At 45.6% G+C, this 20,509-nt stretch overlaps 1 protein-coding gene across 1 annotated transcript in view; it reads left to right on the forward strand.

The window, feature by feature from the left end:
* kcnh5b (potassium voltage-gated channel, subfamily H (eag-related), member 5b) overlaps positions 1-20,509 on the forward strand; it is a 115,760-nt gene that overhangs the window by 21,902 nt on the left and 73,349 nt on the right. Inside the window, exons 5-6 of the mRNA XM_076748010.1 lie at positions 2,481-2,596; positions 8,725-9,117. Of these exons, the coding sequence (XP_076604125.1) occupies positions 2,481-2,596; positions 8,725-9,117 (509 nt within the window). The remainder of the gene's footprint in view (positions 1-2,480; positions 2,597-8,724; positions 9,118-20,509) is intronic.

Raw genomic sequence — 20,509 nt, forward strand, 5'->3', positions numbered from 1 at the left:
TGTTAGCTTGTTTTCCTGCTTCCCATCCTCTCAGTTTTCATAAAGAAGTCATTAAAGTGAGCAGCTGAACACAATCTTGGCAGATTGTCACGCAGAGTCACTTAAAGACTGAACCGTGGCAATAAGTCCCAATTACAGGAAAATGGCAATAGCTAAAATTCAACAGTTGCACAAGTACAAAAGACTCAAGAGGTCAGCAAACTGACAGTGATGTTCTGCATACAGCTGTGGGCTCGACGCTGGACCCACGATTTGTTTTTATTAGCGAGCTCAAGCTGCTGGTCAGAGCAGACCGAAGCAGCAGCCCTCAGCGGAGTGTCGATGCTCAGCCACCATATGTTTACTGCTCATTAATTTAAGTTTTCACTGGTCGGAGGAAACTTAGGCTAACTTAAAGAGTAAGAAGCACACTTTTTTTTTTTTTTTAGATAAATGAGCATTTTCATGTAAAATGTAGTTTGGGAAAGTGTGAAAAAGCCTCCCACAGTGGAAACGCGAAGCCACAACACTTCTGTTCTTAAGTGTAGCACTAAACTTAGATGACTCTGGGCTTTTTGCAGCAGCCAACAATAAACTGTACAATATAGAGTTACACAAGCATTACTGCAGCAGTTTCCCTTCAGGGAAGATATTGAAAAATCTCCATTCTGGCTAAGAGCACCCACGCTTATTATTTATGGTGATCCGGAGCCAATTTAAGGTATTAGCATATAGAAAATCGCACAAAAGAAGGCGCTCTGCAGCCGGAGATGTGCAGTGAGCTTCACAACAGCAGCGTGTCCTCGAGGGCAGTCGAGGTGATTCGGACTCACAGTGAACCAGATATTGTGTTGATTTTCATCCTGTATGGGTCTCAGCACAGTGTTGTGTTTGGACTCTTTCACACCGCTGCACAGAGAAGTGAATTCGCCCCCATTTGAACGGAGAATGAAAGGGGGGTTTTCAGCCAGCTGGAGGCCTGAGGGTTAAAAGCTATTTCAGAGTCCACTTTTTATTGGTAATGGTCTCTTCAAAGGGTCGGCTCGATGTGGGGCTACTGTACGTGGTGTGCCTCTGTTGTGCTGCCCTTTCAAACATTTGATTTTATTTTTAGAGCTACAGTAGGAGCACCCGTCCTCGACACTGCGCTCGCCGTCGTTCAGCTGCGTCGAGACGGCGCCATGGCAAGAAAATGACCACTGCTGGACGGCCTGTGTCATCCAGCTGGACTTCGACCCAAACACAGACTCAGCACAGGCTTCATTTTCAGCAGTCAGCATTTTAATGTAATAATAAAAGCTGGGACCCAAAACAGGACTGAATAAAAAGAGGAAGCGCGAGGGCGCCCCAAGCAGCACCATCATTTTTCATGATGCTTGCGATGCGTTTCTGCTGCATTTATAATTAGCTTCAGGTATGCAGCACCTTTCAGACCAGTGTGATAAAATGCTTAGAGTGTATTAATCACTGGCCTTGTGTTGGAAAGTAAAAAGGTCACATGCAAGTTAAACTTTCAAGAAAATTTTAAAGTTAAAGAAAACAGGAAATAGAGGAATGCTGATCAGGAAGTGTCCCTCAGCGTCTCTGCAACGACAAGCAGGCAGTCGGCAACATTAATCAATAAAAATTAGTTTGATATGCAAATTAATGGCAACTTTGATTCCGTTTTTTTTTTTTTTTTGACATTTTTGGTCGTTCATTAACGAATCGGAGTTAGCTGCCTGCCACGTATGTTTGAGTTTGACGGACAGCTCACACTGGGGGATCGCAGATCAATATCAGTTTATCAGTTATGCTTTTGAGCACATCGCTTCAATGTTTTCAGGTCATCGTTTCAATTGGGACAGATAAGCTCAGCAGCCAAAAAGAGGATCGTTGTAGCGTACAGATCTCACCTGACTACTACTAAAACCACTGAAATATGTATGTATGTATACGTGTATATGGTTGAAAAAAAAAAAAAAAAAGGTTGAAACTTCAAAATGAACCAGAGCTTTGCCTCCGACGCTTTCTTATCGACAGGGCGCACATATGCTAAACTTCCAGTGATTCCTGTGGTATTGATCCCCTGAAGGAGGAACTCTCCTTCGGCCTGAGCTTCCACACGGAGGTCAGAGCACATCGGACAGCTGCCGAGCAGAAGCCCTGCAGCTGCCGGAGATCCAGCTCTGTCCAAGGACACCTTCTGCAGGGTGGCTGCTTGCCACGAAAGCTGGGCTTGTGCTGCGTTCACATGCGCTGGGTTTGTTGTAAGTATGGACTTCCAACTGGGAAAACCGCTCCTGCCAGCCCTCCAATGGCAAGTGAAAGCTGTGGGATTATTTTGTAACTCCAGTACGTCCCCGGAGTCACCAACTGGGGAACTGTATCGACACTGGAGGCTGAGAGCCGACGGGGGCCTGGTTGTGTTTGTCCTGAGGTGCCGGCCGACGCGGTCTCTCAAAGCCGCTTAGCTCGTGATGAATGTGATGTAAGATGTGTTTAATGTGTCGTTCCTGCAGGATGGACCAAGTTTGCTCGGCTGACACGGGCGCTCACCAACAACCGCAACACACTGCAGCAGCTGGCACCCATCAGCAAACACGAAGTCAGCCACAAGCAGTCCAGGCTGGCCGAGGTGAGCGCGCACACACACACACACACACACACACACATACACACACACACACACACACACACACACACACACACACACACACTCTCTTTTTAAGTGTTGCTCCAAAGCAGTTTGTAAGATATATCACACTGCAGGTAACCATAAAACTCCGGAGTAAACCCAGTACTACTGCCTCATGCCCAGTTCCCAGTTTGTCCTCACTGGTGAAACAAACCTGGAGTTAAACTGGCTGAAAGCAAACTTTCTGAGCTTTTAAGTTCATTTGTGATGTTGCGTGACAGAACAACTTTAACTCAAGGTCCACTTGCTCGCTTTGTCCAGTGTTTCTCTTGGTCTTCGTCATCCTCTTCATTGATCTGTGCAGTGTAACTTCTTAATGGACCAGAGCTTTGAGCAGATGAGCCTACTGGTCGCCCACAGGGTGCAAAGATCACAAAACCCCATCTGAATCAACCACCAGCCATCCAGCAGCAGTTAAAAGGGCTCAACTTGAACACAACACGGCTAACATCAAGACAACATCAGCTAGTACCACATTCAGTTAGCGGCTATTGAGCTAGCTAATATGTCTTAAACCTTTTCGACAATGAATTTCAGTTATTGCTGCTGAAAGCTGAACTCCTGATGTCACTTCCTGCCTGGCTGCTGTTTTATTAGCTCCTAAAACTCAATCTCTCATCTGCCATTAGTCCTCCTGAAAAGGTGAGATCTGTTTTTTGGGTTTACTCAAACGCATCATCCCAACTCAGACAACAGCTGATGCATTCGTCCAATCACCAGCCTTCGCTGCAACATCAAAAAATAACATCCTGAGCTTCCGGCGTCATTCAGTGAACAAGGTACCGACAGCAGTTATCAGTAGCTAACCTCTCACCTGGATGTTAGTGCAGGCGTCTCGTTGGTCACGCCTGTGCACACACACGCTACACACACGCCACCGTAGCTCCGCTCTTAACATCACTTCTGCACAGCTAAATCCTCATATTAAACATTAAACGCCACATTTTACTCACGCTGAACGCACCCACTCAAACAGACGCACGCATTAATAGACGGACGCCGGCGTGCGAGCATGCTGTAGTTTGTCACCCCACAATCACACCCTCAATACACCCCCCCACCCCCGACCCCCTCCACTTACTCACATGCCAGTTTCCCTGGAGCTGCAGTTGTTTGACACAGCGAGCGGTGCTCTCTCTTCCCGGGAACGCCGCGCTCCTGTGGACTGCGGCTGTTATTAATATTTCATGTTGGGTGCAGAGACAGAAGCAGGGTGCTTTGGGCACTCTGAACGATTGTGACTGCTGCTCGAAATTTAGAAAATGGATTTCGGGGCGGAAGAAGATGGCTCACGTCCTCTATTGCTGGAGCTCGCCCACCTGTTTTATTCATGAAGGTTTGAGTGAGGTGTATCGCCTCTAATCAGAATTTCTTTGAGTTTCATCCCTGCTTAGCGTGTGAGAGGAAGCGTTGTGGGTTTTAGCGAAAGTGTTACTTCCAGGGCGGTTTAAAGGTGATGAGGGCAGGGGGATGAAAGAGGGGAGAGGAAGGTGGAGGAAGGAGAAGATTGAATGGGAAAGGAGGAAAGATGAAAAGAGCAGTGGTAGGTAGCTGAAGAAGAGAGGAGGGGGAAGTGATGAATTAAGTGAGGAAGAAGGAGGAAACAAGGAATTATGTATGGGAGGAAGGAAGAGAAGGAGGACACGAGGGAGGCAAGCCCAAAGAAGTGTGTGTGTGTGTGTGTGTGTGTGTGTGTGTGTGTGTGTGTGTGTGTGTGTGTGTGTGTGTGTGTGTGTGTGTGTGTGTGTGTGTGTGTGTGTGTGTGTGTGTGTGTGTGTTGCATTATGGGAGCAGGGAAAGCTTTGACCCATGCTCAGGTCGAAAAGTCAGGATTTCTTTGGCCTTTGCTGCTTCAATTTACATTTTTTCTAATGAATTTAAATGTGTGTTTTGCAAGTTCATCGACTTTCTGCTCCTTTCAAATCACTGAAATTCATTAATTTCATGCAAACGTTAAAGGGAGCAAACAAGCAAAGCCTCTGCTCCAGTGAGGATTTAGGGACTAAGTGGTTGTAACTTGGTTTCTCTGCTGTCTTAAAACGATCAGTCCTCATGTCTGTTTAACGCTTCAGTGCTTCCACATCAACACGTGTAATAAATGGTTTATAACATGATAATGAAGGACATTTTTAGGTTTTTCAGCATTATTTCTTCTGCTGTGAAGATGTGTTTTACAAAATTATGACCATTTTGTTAAATTGTCATAGTCTGTTTATAGTCTATAGTCTGCTAACAACTGAAGTGTTTTCAGGCACTGAGGTGAAGATGGAGCTCTGAGAGAAAACTGTTGAATATTGATGTCAAAGCTATTTACAAGTCAGAAACATAATTATGTTTTTTTAATAACATCCTCTTTAACTAGAAGTGAAGCACACAACATGCCTCTGAGTAAGAAACAGACAGATGACAAATTAAAGGAACAGCCATCATTAAGTGTCGTGTTGAGGTGTTGGAGCATTAGCTTAGCTTAGCATTGATTCTGCGTGTCTCTGGAGCCGTGATGGAGGGATGGAGGGATGGAGGGATGGAGGGATGGAGGGATGATGGTGGCGGAGAGCGCTGTCGAACACGTTGAACACAAATTCTCCCATAGGTGTTCAACCGACTGCCGACCACGAAGGCCAAAACTAATGATTCACATCATTTTCATATTAATCAAACCAGTGATCCCTCGTCCAATCAGGGACGAGAATGAAGGTGATCACTCAGAACAACTTTGCAGTGGTTTGCAGGGACCCTTCCCTGCGATCCCCTCCCTGTCGGGGTCAAGCCTCCAGGCCTGTACTGTTCTCTGTGTGTGCGCCACACACTCGCCTACTCGTCGACAATATGGTGAAGGGTGACTCATCTCACCGGATCACTGTTTTTCCACATCTCTGCAGACCTGGCTTTGCTTTTTGCACCACTGACCTCTCAAATGTGCATTTGTCTTTGTAATGAGGGGTTAGCGCACTGCGACCCTGCTGTGATATCTGTGCAAATGTGGTGTCTGTTCCTGCTGATGCGGTCTGATCAGACACCTGAGGAGGAGTTGCTCCTCCTTTTTTTCTCCAATCATATTTACTGACGTTTTTTCACTCATATCTGAATGCTGAAGTCACTTCAGTCACTTCTGGGAACACGAGCCAGTCGAGTCTTTGAGACTGGACCTCCTGCCATCAGCGCCCCCAACAGTGAACCCTCTTTCAAAGTGGCTTCGATCTTTTCCTCTTCCCACCTTGATGTAAAATCAGAATCAGCTGGCTCTGCTCAGTGTTTATACACCTGTCAGAGCCTGATCGGAGGCTAATTTCTTAATTGTACCGTGCAGTGCACCTGAGTGGAAGCGTCTGCGTTAGCAGCAGTCGGCATGTTCCACAGTTAAATGAGGTTTTCCTTAACCTAAAGTTCTGCCTTTGCTGGGGGTCTTTATGAGGAGGGCATGTTGGGCTGGAGGGAAATAAAGATGTTGTGAAGGCAGAAGGGAAGAGATGCAGAGGGAAGGAAGAGAAGAATGTAAAGGCACGGAGCATGTAGTGTTGGCAGGGACGTAGGAAGGGGAAAAGGGCGTGATCAGATGGAAGCTCATACACCCTCTTTCCCATCTTCCCAGCCTGGCGTCGGATGGCAGAGGGTTGCATAATGTCCTGAGCGCGCTCAATAGATATCGCAGGTGATCCATCTGCTCCGCAGCCTGAAAGGCACAGCTGGCGTCTTCTTTCGAGGACGCTGTCAAGTGTCACATAAGCACAGTTTTTTTTTCCTTTTTTTCCCCCCACAATGCATCTGTGCTCCTCATTGGCAGTCTCTTTTTTGAGCGTCGGCGCTGCTCTTGACCAGGGGCTGTTTGATTGGCAGCTCTGATGATGAGGATTAGATGAGATGCAGCTCCGGCGTGATGAAGCCTGCTGTTGATCCTCGACTCTGTCGGCCCGCCTTGTTACTTAACATCAGACTGAGTCCCACTGTGAGGGCAAGAGAGGCTGACCGAGGCTAACCGAAGCTAACCGAAGCTAACCGAGGCTAACAGAGGCTAACCGAGGCTAACTCCTCCGAACATCACCATCAGTTGTAGTTATATCATGAAATGCTAGTAGTAACAGTATTGATAGGTAATTAGTAACAATGGTATTAGTATGAGTAGTAGCAGTCATAGTACAAGTGTAAAGGTGCTAGTAGTAACAATACCATAAGTCATAGATGCTGAGTCGTAGTATTAGTGGTAGTAGTGGCCCTTGACATAGTCACACCACTTTCATGGTAGCAGTACTGTAAGTAGTAGAAATAATGGTAGTTATTACAGCATTAGTTGTAGTTGTACATGTAGCAGGTATACTGACTACAGTAACAGTAATACCTTCAATACTTTCATCATCAGTAGAACTTGTAGTATGAGTAGTAGCTCAGTACTACAAATGGTACTGCAGCAATGGTAGTTAAATATTAACATTTAAAGTATTACTGTATCACCAATATTATTATCATGTATTTTACATTATTATTTGGATTTGTAGTAGTTGTCAACCAGCAATATTATGACTAGAAGTAGTACTACTACAAGTACTACTTAGTATAGTTTAGTCTACCAGTTATTTTGCAGGACTGTGGGAGGTGTTTTTCAGGAGTAGAGTCCTGTATGTTGTATTTGGGCTGTCGATGATGTCACAGTTCATGTGCATGAACAGAAGCAGAATAATAACAGAGTTTAAAATGAATGAATGGCTGATCTGGGATCTGCAGACACATCAAACTGCTGTGTGTTGGATGTGTGAGCCGTGCAGAGGAGGCCGGGCTCAGCAGGGGTGATCGTCAACACGCTGGAACACACGGCTGCGTTTGGTTGGCTCGTCTCTCGTCTGATGTCCTTTGTCTTATTGTCTTCGTCTTCATCCTCATTTCGAGCCGCATTCGTTCATCCTGCAGTTTAGACACAGAAAGCTTCACGGAGCGACGAAAGAGAAGAACGCGGACGGAAACCACCATTTTCCCCTCTACACACACACATGCACGCACGCACACACACGCACACACACACACACACACACACACACACACACACACACACACACACACCTAGCAGCAGGGGGTCATCATGATTAGACTAAAAACAAAGCTGTTTTCGGGGTTTTGCTTATTTTTCCCTCTTAACGTCTTTCGTCTGAACGCCTTCATCTGACTTCATTTCTTCTCTTCCTTCTTCTTCTTCTCTCTCTGCTCTCGCCTCTCTCCTTTCTCTCTTCAGTGTGTTTACGTGGTGAAACAGGACTGGAATGTTTTGGCTTCTGGCACAAATAAAACAGACTATTACAGATATAATAGACAGAATAAACCGAGCGTTTCTGAGTACACAGCAGTGAATTTCATGTGAATTAATCACGTTCGTTATCTTAGTGGTCTGAAAACTGGGCCGAACTCACGACGAGTAGAATGAGATCAAATAGATGAAGTTTTAATTTGTTGAGTCTTGAAGATGTGTGAACTAGTTGGAGGTGAACTGTGTTTAAAAATATATAAGTTTCATTTCTTTTTGTACATTTTTGAATATGTGAAATGTATGAAGTTAAAAAAAAAAAGGCAGCGAGGGATTTTATTATTTATTATTTTCTATTCATGATTCAACTTACAGTATACAGAATGTCTTGAGAACAATGTATCAGAATGTGTGTATATATATTTATATATATGTATACATTGTATAAATATCTTCTTATTGATACATTGTAAAATGACATTAAAATGAAAGTGAAATTAAAAAGACTAAATAAAGATGGATGTTGGAGTTGTAAATGTTACTGCTTACAGTGTTAAGAATTACAAATAACATACAGTAACCTGTACGTACGTCTGATACGATGTGACTGCGCTGCGTGTCTGCTGCATGTGTTTGTACAGATGATGTAGAAAGATGCATTCGTGTTGTTACTAAATATAAGCATAAAGTCCCAACAATAGAAATAGAAACAATAGAAATATAAAAAGCATGAATGGAACAAAAACAATCCATACTCGGTGTTTACCTCGTTAAAATTTCATTTCATGTTTCGTGTTTTGTTTTTTTTTACGGACGCTGATCTTTGTCACACCTCCAGGTTTTGCAGCTGAACTCCGACATCCTGCCGCAGTACAAGCAGGAGGCCCCCAAGACGCCGCCCCACATTATCCTTCACTACTGCACCTTCAAGACCACCTGGGACTGGGTCATCCTCATCCTCACCTTCTACACCGCCATCATGGTGCCCTACAACGTCTCCTTCAAGACCAAGCAGAACAACATCGTGTGGCTGGTGCTGGACAGCGTGGTGGACGTCATCTTCCTGGTGGACATCGTCCTCAACTTCCACACCACCTTCGTGGGGCCCGGCGGAGAGGTCATCTCCGACCCCAAGCTCATCCGCATGAACTACCTGAAGACCTGGTTCGTCATCGACCTGCTGTCCTGCCTGCCCTATGACATCATCAACGCCTTCGAGAACGTGGATGAGGTACAGTTTGGATTTTTGATTTCTCAGGGGCGCCGCCTACTTTTACTGCTGTTACTACGTAGAAAAATGACGTAATCGACCTTCTCACCGTAGATGTTTTGACTTTATTCTAATAAATAACATCAAGGGTGTTTTTTTTCTAGCTGGATCTGCTTTCTGTCGTAGCGGCACGCTGTCAGTAACGTTACCTGCTGAGCAAAACCATGCTGGTTGTTCAGATCTCAGGCTCTCAGTCACAAATGCTCCTTTGCTGGTTTGGAATCAGCTTCAGCGTGAGGGATGTGCCCCTGAGTAGAAATGTGATGCAACCAATTACAGATGATTTGACCTGCATGTGACTGGACAAACGCATCACTTCTCCTTGAGACGATCACCTGAGAAAGCACGACAACAGTTCTGTAACTGTTTCTGTTATCAATTAAATTGAATGATCTATCGCAGTCGGCTTCTGATCGAGTCCGGGATGAGAAATAGGTCACAACACTTCAGAATTAAGCTTCGTGTTATACGCAGAGTGCCTTTATTACTGTAAGTAGTCTGAAGAAGTGATGACTCATCATGTCACCGTGTGTCCTGCAGTCTGCTGATTGCTCCAGCTTTCCGGCTGCTGGACTCAGCTGGGTCTCTGTGGCCTCATTTAGAGCTGGTGTCAACATGTTATTGTGTCTGGATATCTTATCTGGATCAGGAAAACTCATTTAATGCAGGTTTAAATGCAGCAGAATGCAATCAGACACTAAAAAAGATCCACTCAGAGGGGTCGCCTGAGCAGAGACAGCGAGGATGGTCAGTAATACCAGGTGTGGATAACAGGTCACATGGTGATAGCAGGTGTGAAGCAAAGTCTGAGCTCAGATTCAGGAGGTTTGCTTCTGGGACTGTGTTTTGGAAGTGAAAGCATCCTGGTTTGAGGTGGAGTTTGTTGGCTGAAAGGAGGATCGTCAGACTGTTCCCGTCCTCGGCTGGTGGACAGATTGGTCTGAAACTTAAACTTTGAGTTTGCTTTATGTCTAAACACCTGCAGAACTCCCATCAGCCTCAGGTGTGCTTTGTGCTAATTAGTAAATGTTAGCATGCTAACGCACAGTCAAACTTAGCAAACATCGGCTCGTGGTCATGTAGCTTTGAGCAGCTGCTGGTTTGCTTGCATACGCGACACAACAGCAGGCGTCATTTTTCATTAATAAGCTCATGAAGCTTATTGATTAGTAATTGATGGCGTGCTGTTTGTTGCTCTGGCTGAGATAATGGATGGCGGTTTGCTCCTGAAAGTGGAGAATAATTGTAATTTCTTCCTTTCTCGTAGTCTTTCAGCAGGCCTTATTGAAATCCTTTGAAGTCAATACATCATGATTGCGAGGTCTCCTGTGGGTATTTAAACCTGCTAGCACGTAGAATTAAATTCAGGCCGAGCTTAATGATGATTAGATTACTGCTGCGATTGTCCAGGGCGACTGAGGCGAGTTTCATGAGACACGATGTTGAGGATGGCGTTCTGGACTTAAACCTGCTCTCAGAAATGTTCAGATCAGAGGACCATCCCCAGACCGGAGCTTCTGTCGCTGCTGTTTCTCCTGCTTTCACGGAGCACATTGATCCTGAGCGGTTTTACTGTCTAATTAGTTTGAGAAACAGCTGCTGGTGAACAGATCCGCTGCGGGGAATCAGAGCTTTTACATGCCGAACCTGTTGGTGGAGCTCCGGATGATGCTCGGCGAGGGGCCGGGCCTGCTCTGAGGATTCTTCACGGCCATTTACACCCGTCAGATATCGAGGAGTTATATCAATACGGCCTGAAGTCCATTAACGGTGATTTTCCACTTGATTTCCCGCTGAATTAATTAGACCTCGGCCTGACGAGGAGAATCTACTGAATGTGAAATGGAAGAAGAACAGATGATTTCCACCCATGTCGTACTTGGGCATTTCTCAGTTTCGAATGTTTGAACATTTAATCTTGAGTGGGTGTGTGTATTTTGTTTGTGTATCTGCGTGCGCATGCTTGTGGGTGTGTGTTTGTGCATAGACATCCATTATTGTATGTGTGTGTACACGTGTGTCTGCCAAGTGAGGGCTTAATCACATGAGTGCCTGAATGCCAGTAATAATAATAATAATAATAATGGTAATACCAGTATTTAAGCTGCCAGCAGCTGAATTTTTAACATCTATTCATTTCTCATGCCAGCGAGTCTTTGCACACCTCCCTCAGCTTTTTATTCTCGTCCTGAACAACACGAAGAGCAACAGCACAGGAAAACTCTGCTGCACACACCAGGAGCCATTAAGACCAGTAAGCTGCTGGTTTGTACTGAAATTGTTAGTGGATGCATCAAGTCATCAGAAAATCTTAATGATTGATGGCAAACATCTGCTGGTTCCAGCCATTTTTTTTATTATAGTTTGCATATTGTTGGGTACGATTTTTCAAGATTAGCTTTTATTGATGAAACAATCCTAAAAATATTCCACAAATCAAATGCTAATAAAAGCAAGGCAGCAGTGTTAGCAGCTCTGTGATGAACTGCAGTGCTTTGAGCTCTAGGTTTATCATCATAGTTCCGTTTGTTAGCATGCTAGCATTGGCAAAATAGCATTAAACCCAGAGTGCAGCAGTCAATTTGGACAAATAGAAGATTCAACCTGATAGAGGTGACGAGGAAAATTAAGATCATAACCAAAGTCTTCAGGATGTCTGTCCAAGATTCCAGTCTGTGCATGTGTTTGGCTAAAAATGCTAAGCTAACGTTCGTTTGCCGCAGGTGTTTTTCTTCATGCACAGTAACACAGGAAGCAGGCGTCTCCCTGTAAGACGCAGAGTTTAGGTTTAACCTCTCGTTTCTCCGGGGAGAAGAAACCAGTGGGCTTGTGTGAAATATAGGAGTGTTGTTGCTATGGTTCCCTGCAGTTTAATATACCTCGAGCGAGGATGTAGAAAAGCACTTCACTGCTGCCCAGAACTGTTTTTTTTTTTTTTTTTTTTTGTTCTGATGTAGCTTTTTAGCAACTTCCAGCCAGTCAGAAAGGAGCATTTCCCATGGCCCTGTTATGATGTTAAATCAGGTAGATTACAACCTGGAACGCCGTCTAACCGGCCGGAAAGGACTTTAATGGCCCTCCTGGGAATCATTATTCTTTAAAGTTAAAGGGATCATCATCGAGCGGATAAACAGAGTGTGTGTGTACTGCCGCCCCCCCAAGAATATGTTTTAAGCAGCTGTAACCTGGCGTGAGCAGCCTCGGCCTCCATGCCTGCGTGTTAAACCTCCTCTCCAGCGTGTTTGCGTTTGCGTCCACCCGCCTGCTGCTGGCCGACGACGCCTTCCGTCAGGCCGACGGCGGGCTGCGCTGGGGGTACTCCAGCAGGCGTCTGGCCTCCTGGTGCAGGAGGCTCTCGGCCTCCGGCCTCTCGCTGCCGGTCGCTGATGGACTCGATGAGGTCCCGCTGGGTGGAGCTTTCTGTGGGCAGACAGCGGGGACGACAGGCTGAGAGGAAATCAATGGCACGTAAATCTCCAGCCGCCACAGAGCGCACGTCTCCTCCCCGCTTTGCCAAATTGACGTTTTTGTTGCTGCTTTCCCGTATTAGCGGACTGGAAGAATAGACGGATGCTGACTGAGGACAGTGTGTGGGAGGCGTAAGGTGCAGCGTGGAGGAAAATAGCCGTGATTATTATAGACTCATTGCAGACTGAAGTCCCCTGCTGCCGTCTCTGATGGCTGAAGCGGGCAGGAAATATTTTTAGTAGTGTTTTAATGCAGGTTTCAAGCTGTGCCAAGCCGGTGACGTGCAGGTGCTGCCAGCTCACCTGCATGCACACACACATGCACATAAATACATACTTATTCATGAGCTGTGAGGACCTTACAAGTCAATGCCAAGTCCCTACTGTAACCTCTGTCCAGTGGACCAGTGTCCTCGTCTCTTAATGCACGTTTTCAGCCTCATTTGAACGTAAGAACACCCCTTTAATCTTTTTAAACACAGCCGTGGACGACAGCTAGGACTTCAACGATTATCTTATTTATCAATGGATCTGTTCATTATTTGTTTAATTAACGTGCTTGTTTGTCTGTTGAACAGCCCAAAAACTGAAGATATTCACTTTGCAAAGCTATAAAATAAAAATAAGATTTCTCACATTCCAACATTTGTTTTTTGCTTAAATTGTGGCTTAAACAGTTAATCACTTATCATATTAGTTTTTGATTATTTATAGTCAATCGGTGGGGAACATTGTGCATTAATCACCACAAACAGATCTGTAAATGAGCCATGAGTCGCCTTAAGAGCTCATTTCTGTCTGAAATCCAAGATGTTAAAAAGCAGTTTAGCAGAATGAAGCGACGGATGTCATAAAATTTAAATTTACAACAGAGGAAATTTCTAAGTTAATCAGCAGCAGTAGGTGTTTGAGCACATTGTGAGCCATCAGACAGCTGATCCATTAATTTCTGAATAAATCATTTAAACTTTAAACTGCTGAAAACGTGTTCTTTCGTTGCTGCTCGCTGGTTTGTTCTGCAGCTCTCGACCGTAGACGAAGCTGGTCGTTTGTTTATCTCACACTCTGGGGCAGAGACACTTTCAAAAAACACAAGAACATCTTTTAATAACGAGGAAACTCCCGGTTTACCATTTTTACCCAGCAGGATGACACTTTTCAGCAAACAAGCCCTCGTTAAAAAGTTCTTCTTCTGCAGTGATTAAAGCGTCATCCTCAGGTGTCAACAGGGAGCCTTTAACAGGATGTCAGACCTTGTTCTGACTGCCGCCCAAATATCACACGGACCACATTGATTTTACTGGACAAAAAAACAAGTGAAATGCCATTCTTGCTAATCAGATCCAAGCCACATTTGGAGAAGCTTTGAAATGTGATTCCTGGATTCTGGCCGGATTTCAAAGTGTTCGAACAACAGCGATGCTGACGTCAAATCCAGGGCGACGGCGTGGCGTCAGAGCAGCTGAGCAGACTTTAACATCGCAGTGTGCACCAGCCTCCTCCCGCTGACAGTGAGATTGTTTGGAGGGTGAGATGATGATGAGGAACCCATGCAGGTGATGTCCAGTCTGAGCTCACCAAAACAGTTTAATGTGCTACTTAATCACTTTTGAATCTAAAATATAAGACAGCACAGCAGCTTTTCATGCAGTCTGTTTACGTCTTTAACAAACTGGAAGCAGAGCTTTAACATCTCTACGAACAGACTGAAGGGAGGAATCCTCATCGAGTCTCTGTGGTTGGATATTCAGAGCCTGAGTCGGCCTGAAGAATCGGGCTGGTTGTAGGTTTTTGGCGCTGGTGCATGTTCAGATTCAACAAAGTGTATTGAAGATGAGGATGCACGTTGGGCTTTAATGTGATGTTTGGCCGTGGGGTTTGTTTACAAGCTGTCTGACTGTTAGACTTCATTCTGGTGATGCTGACACATTCCAGATCTCAGCAATTAAGATGGTGAAATGTTATCCAAAGACAAGAGAAGAGAAAGAGGAAGAAGCTACACAAAAGCAGGACTTTTCTCTCTGTTTCTCCCTGTTGACATTTTGGAGATACGAGGTTTTTCCATGTCTCTCGACACATACAGGTCAGGTGGTTCTCATGCGGCGTTGTGCTGATGCTGCCTCAGGTTGCAGCAGAGGTGTTGTGAGGAGTCAGGGGGTGTGTGTGTGTGTGTGTGTGTGTGTGTGTGTGTGTGTGTGTGTGTGTGTGTGTGTGTGTGTGTGTGTGTGTGTGTGTGTGTGTTGTGACGGGGGGGTTTGTGTTGGAGTCAAGCAGGGAGGAACCCCCGCGGGTCCTGAAGCCACCTGCTGACACGGAGGAGCCTGCGTGGCGTGCATGCTGCCACCGCCGCGGCCGGCCGGGCTGACAGAGCCGGGAGGAAGCTGTACGCCGTGCAGTTGGGGGCGCGATATTAACACTGCATGTTAACACTGAGAGGGAAGGAAGGGGAGGAAGGAAAGGTGGAGCTGGAAGTGTTTGATGAGTGAGTACTCGAGGGAAGAATGGAGGATGGAGGGAGACGAGAGTCCACGAACAGAATGTCACGACGTGAATCAAGACAATATGTCTAGCAGTGAAAGAGCAACATGAGTGACGTCTTTGTGTCTGTTAGCCTTCTGCTGCTGCTGGTCGGCTGCTGGTCGGCTGCTGGTCGGCTGCTGGTCTGCTGCTGGTCTGCTGCTGGTCTGCTGCTGGTCGGCTGCTGGTCTGCCGGGGTTTGGTACTGCAGGGTCGTCCTGTGGATGTGACTTGTTGTATCTCCTCCCTGCTGCCACAGCAGCTCTTTATGTTCATGTTTTAGAGTTTTGATACTGAGTTGATGCAGTGTTTTCCAACCCGACCCTGCTGTGCTTTTGTTTTGGGCTGTGTGTTCCTAAAGAGCTGCCGTGTGGCTGGTCAGAAATAGAGTCCTTTCTGTGGTATAATGGGCTGTGAGTGTTGCAGTGTGCACCATCGACAGCACATCAAAGTGTTTCATTTTCGTGTGATTTGTTTTTATTTCTCTGAGTGTGTGATGGAAGATGAGTGGAAAATGGAGAGGTGAGGTGACACAATGATGCTGCGTTCATCTGGTGTTATAGGGATGGTGATACGAGCCCAGCTGAGTGGGACAGAGCCGTTCACTCAGCCTCCCAGCTGCAGTTACGAGCAGGAGATGTGTGTGTCCTGACAGCTATGATCCCTCATGCTCGGCAAAATGGACTTCAGTCGTATAAACAAGTCAATGGCTGCTAAGCTGAGATGAAAACGTGGTATCAACACGACCATCACAAACAGTGCTCATCACAGCTGTCGGTGACCATGTTGGAATCGTTTTTTATTGTTCTTTCTTTGTTACCCACGTTGTGCAAATGCAGCATAAACCAGAGGAAACAGACCTTTTGGTCCAAGCAGGAAAAGGAGGAATCAGTGATATTAATCATGGCTGCATTCCATTTACGTGTGCAGATTTCAGGGCCCTGGTGTTATGTTATGTTATGAATAGAACGGTCTTTGTTGGTGCTATTAGCTCCACCTGTGCTTTTCCTGCTATGACAAGTCAAAATGCCTGCTGTGAGGAGGTGGGCGAAGGATGGAGGAGAGTGTGTGCGAATGGAGGAATGCTGGTGGTCTAATTTGATTTGGTTCAAATGTCTAATTCTACTAATCCCCACACATAGTTTAGATTTTATGTCTGTCACGCATCAAAGGGAGGAAAACAATCTCAAAAGCTATTAAACCAAATGTATTCTGTAGTCCTAAATGATGAAAAACATGCTCAGGTTGACATTTATCCTCACGTTCGAAACGATGGGAGGATTAAAAGCTGCACAAAAAGCTTGGGTGCTTTTTCTTCTGCTGCTCGGGGAAGGTTCAGCTTCTGGCTCCTGCTGCCGTGGACTGACAATTGAAAACTCAGTCGAAGCATGGCGCTCTTTTGCTAAAAGCTGAGACATTTAGAATTTTTAATGCTTGCTAGATTGAGCACTGAAAACACGCTAAGCTCCCAGCGCTGTCAGGAATATGCAACAGTGCGTCGTCTGCTTTGAAAATAATGAGAGAAAGAGCCGGCGCTGAGGAGAGCTTCCCGGTGGACGCATAATCTCCGTCTATACGCTGTCGCACTTGGCCGGGCTCTGTTTGGATAAACAGGTGCTTATGAGCCGTGATTTTACATGCGTTGCGTGCTCTTGACTCATGCTCTTTTCATCTGTGCTGCTCTGTCCTGTGGCTACTTAATTTAGAGGCATTTACATACGAGCTGGGAACCGTCTGAGTCCCAGGGGAGGCCTTTGAAGCTGTGGTTGGGGAGAGGCAGCGAGGGCTGGCTGGGTTTGTGGCATCAGAGAGGGGGAAATATAAGGAACTGCAGCCGGAGCAGGAAGGCCTCTGGAGGTTAGAACCAGGCCTGGTAAAGTCAGGGTTAAGATCAAGTGAAGAGAGACGGCAGATCCATCTGTAGAAAATCTCTTCTTATGTTTGACACGTTTGATCCTCAGTGTTTTCTGTGTTTTGGGACTTTAGTTGCAGGACTGCAGGTACTCCATGTAAAAGCTGACACCAGGACTGCAGTTGTGACCAGATCTGGATCTAAACCTGGGACTGGGACAGGAGAGGAGGCTCAGACTCGAGATGCAGCTCAGGCTCAAGGTTGAATTAGCGACATAAACATGATAACTGACATGATTTAGTTTGAATGGTTGAGTGATTGGACGCTTTTGTTCAGGCAGAGTAACTTCAGTTCCCAGCAGAACTGGTCTTGATTAGTCTCCCTCAGTGACTGGATCCTAAATGACTTCCAATCAGGCAGATTTAAAGCATTTGACCCAAAAACCTCAGTGGAAACACTCAAACAGCAACAAGTCCGTCTCAGTGGATTGTTGGCTTTATCATCACCTTTAGAGACTTTTTAGTGCACAAAAATAAATTCATGGTGTGCTGACGGCTGCTTCCACGTCTTCTTTCATCTCAGCTTGTGTCTAAAGTGGCGCTCATGTCAAGAATGTTTTTCTTAAGTTTCACACACCTGTCGACGACACTTCTCAAACTGCTGCAGCATAGTTCACTGCTCTGGTTCCACGAGCATCTGGAAGTCAATGGGTAAACTACTGTAGTTTATGGTAAAAATGTAACCTTCTGTAATTTCAGTGAAAACCACCAAAACCATTATCAAACTGGCATTTAAAACTCAACATATTCTGTGTAAGTTAGCCATCGGCCTGCTGTCAGAGCATTCTGGTCGCTGTGGTTGAAATGGTGTCTAAAGAGGAGGCAGGCTGACTGAGCTGCTGAAGGTGGAGCAGCCGAGGCTGAAAATGAGCGTCAGGGTGGAGGTGAAGGCTGAGCCGAGGGTGAGGAGCTTGAAGGAAGCTGCGGAGAGCAGCTCGTGCTCAGCGGCCTCCCGCTTCATTACATAACATCATCGCCTACATCGTTAGATAACCCCGCTGACTTTCATGCACTCGTTTTCTCTCCTCGCTCCAAAACGAGAAAAGTCTTCATTTTTCTTTCAGCGCTGGTAAATATTTAGCTTCAGGTTGTGCAGCGTGGGGCCCCTGCTGCTCCACACGCTCGGCCCTGTTAATTGTGTTAAAAGGGATCGTGCAGAGCGTGCCGACGCCTCGGGGTCCTGGCTGCTGCTCCCGTGGTTGGAAACAATCACTTCTGCTTATTTTCAGTCTCTCTGTCAGCCAACGGTGTTCTGGGGAAGTTTGTGAAGTAGAAAGGGTGTAAAGACACAGGCCCCTGGAACTGTCTCAGGGGCCACAGGCTGTGTGGGGAGGCTCTGGGGTGCTGTGCATTAAATTCTGCTTGTGTTTTGAGCTCTAGAGCTTGGCCTGTATTGGATTTCTGACTCTGGACTCTGTCGGTTTGTTTATTAAAGAACCGTGACCGAAATATGTGACGAGTTTAAGGTCGATAAATCAGCTCGTCCGTCTCCTTCGGTGGACAGACTGCTTGTTACTGGGGCAGATATATACATTACTGTGATATCCAGTGAGGAATATGAATACTGAGACGTAATATCAATGACATCGTTTGCTTGTGTTTGAAAGCAGCGTTTGCAGCAGTTCATCCTGATTAAACTGTGGCTCTTATTTTTGATGCTTTGTGTTGATTTTTATTTTTGGCACATGGATAAATGTGCAAACTCTGGTTAAGCTTCCAGCTTTTCTCGTCAAGGTCTGGTTTAATTACAGGGAAAGGGTCATAAAATGATGGACAACACATCAAGATTGTTGATTTGAATGTTAAGAGTTCAGTTTTGCCTTCAGGACTCATCCTGTCACATGTGATGATGTGACTCATGCAAACATTGACGTTTAAATAGAGGACAGGGGTTTTCTATACTGCTCCAGAAGTGGGAGTTTGTGAAGCTAAAGTAGCACAAAGGGGCTCCAGGCCTCGTGTTTCTTTGTGTTCGTTTCACATGGGCCTTTCAGACGCTCCACCTCTGATGTGTTTTGTACAGTAGCGCTGAAAAGCGTCGTAGTGCTGTTTACTGACTGTGTCCCATTCATACGCACTGACGTGTAAAATAAGGCTGAAAATGCGGCGTGTTGTTGACGCTCCGGGCCTTTCTGCTCACTGTACTCTGCCTAAACTGTGACTGCCATGACTGAGGCTCAGCATCAGCGTGTTTATCAGGAGTCTGCGCTGAACCCAGACTGAGCCAGTGACGGCCAGGCTGGAGACTGTGACCCTTCTGGAGTTTGGAGCTGGGATGTGGTTTAGGATCAGCTTTATGTCGCCTGCAGTGTTTTTGGTTTGGCCCTCGGCGTTCAGCCAGAGGAAATCTGTTTCCTTAACGTTTCCTGGTAAATGTAGGTGCACCCTAAACACTCTGTGAGCTGTGGATGTGTGCGTGGAGATTCACCTGGTCTCACTTTGTGTTATGATGATGTTGGATGGTCGGAACAGAGCTTTGTGTGCTCGTTAATGCTCACAGGTAAAACAACCTGTTCACATGCTCCGGCTTTGTCAGCGGCAGTTTAAGTTCCTCATATTTCACTGGAAAATATTTATGGATTATGGAAACTGCTGTTTGTTTTCTGTGTCTTTGCTGAAACCTGTCTGGTTTGCCCTTGAGCTTAGAGCTGCACAACATGGACGAAATGCCATTTAGGAATAATTTTGATGGATGCTGAAGTGCGGCTCTGAACGCAGCAGTGCCAGCTCTGCTTTTGTTCAAAGTGCTCACCAGTAATGAGGAAATCTACTCAGTGACAGCAGAGGAAAGCAGAATGAAGCTCCTGGTAAAGATACGAGCATCTGAACACCTTTTTCTTATCAAGTGTTTTTTCAGAGAGCCTCATTTGTTTATTTCAAGTATGTGTGGTTTTTAAAATGGAGCTCTTGGTTTGTGGGTGGACTGAAAACAGGCTCAGCACCTTGTTGTTATCTGCCCAGGGCTGAATCAAGCGTGAGCTGAATGACTGAGGCTCTTCACAGGCACCTTGTTGTTGTGGTTGTTCACCTTTGTTCTGTCGTTTATATTCCTCTCTTGTGTAACTCTCACATCTTTAAAAAAAGTTTTACTTTCCACTTCCTGCAGCCATTAAAGCGCTCTGTTTACAGAGAAGAGCGGCTGCTTTTACATGAGACGCAAGAAGGTGATGAGTCTCCAAATTACTGTTAGTTTACAGGAACTTTTCTGAACATCAAAAATAGAAAAGCAGACATCACTTTTTCAGCTGTCAGCGGAATCATAATCCTAATCTTTGCAGGTCTTAAAACTACGATGGAAATTCAGACAAGAAGAGGAGAGAAGCATCCAAACAGGACGTTAGAACCAATAACATTTAACTTCAATGTGTTTTCTCTTACATTCCTCATTATACGACCGTATGCTAACACCAGCGCTAACTAAGTCCCCGCTACGCTAGACTGATGTTTTCTGGACATTT

This window comes from Chaetodon auriga, chromosome 14 (assembly GCF_051107435.1).
Source record: "Chaetodon auriga isolate fChaAug3 chromosome 14, fChaAug3.hap1, whole genome shotgun sequence".
NCBI lineage: Eukaryota > Metazoa > Chordata > Actinopteri > Chaetodontiformes > Chaetodontidae > Chaetodon > Chaetodon auriga.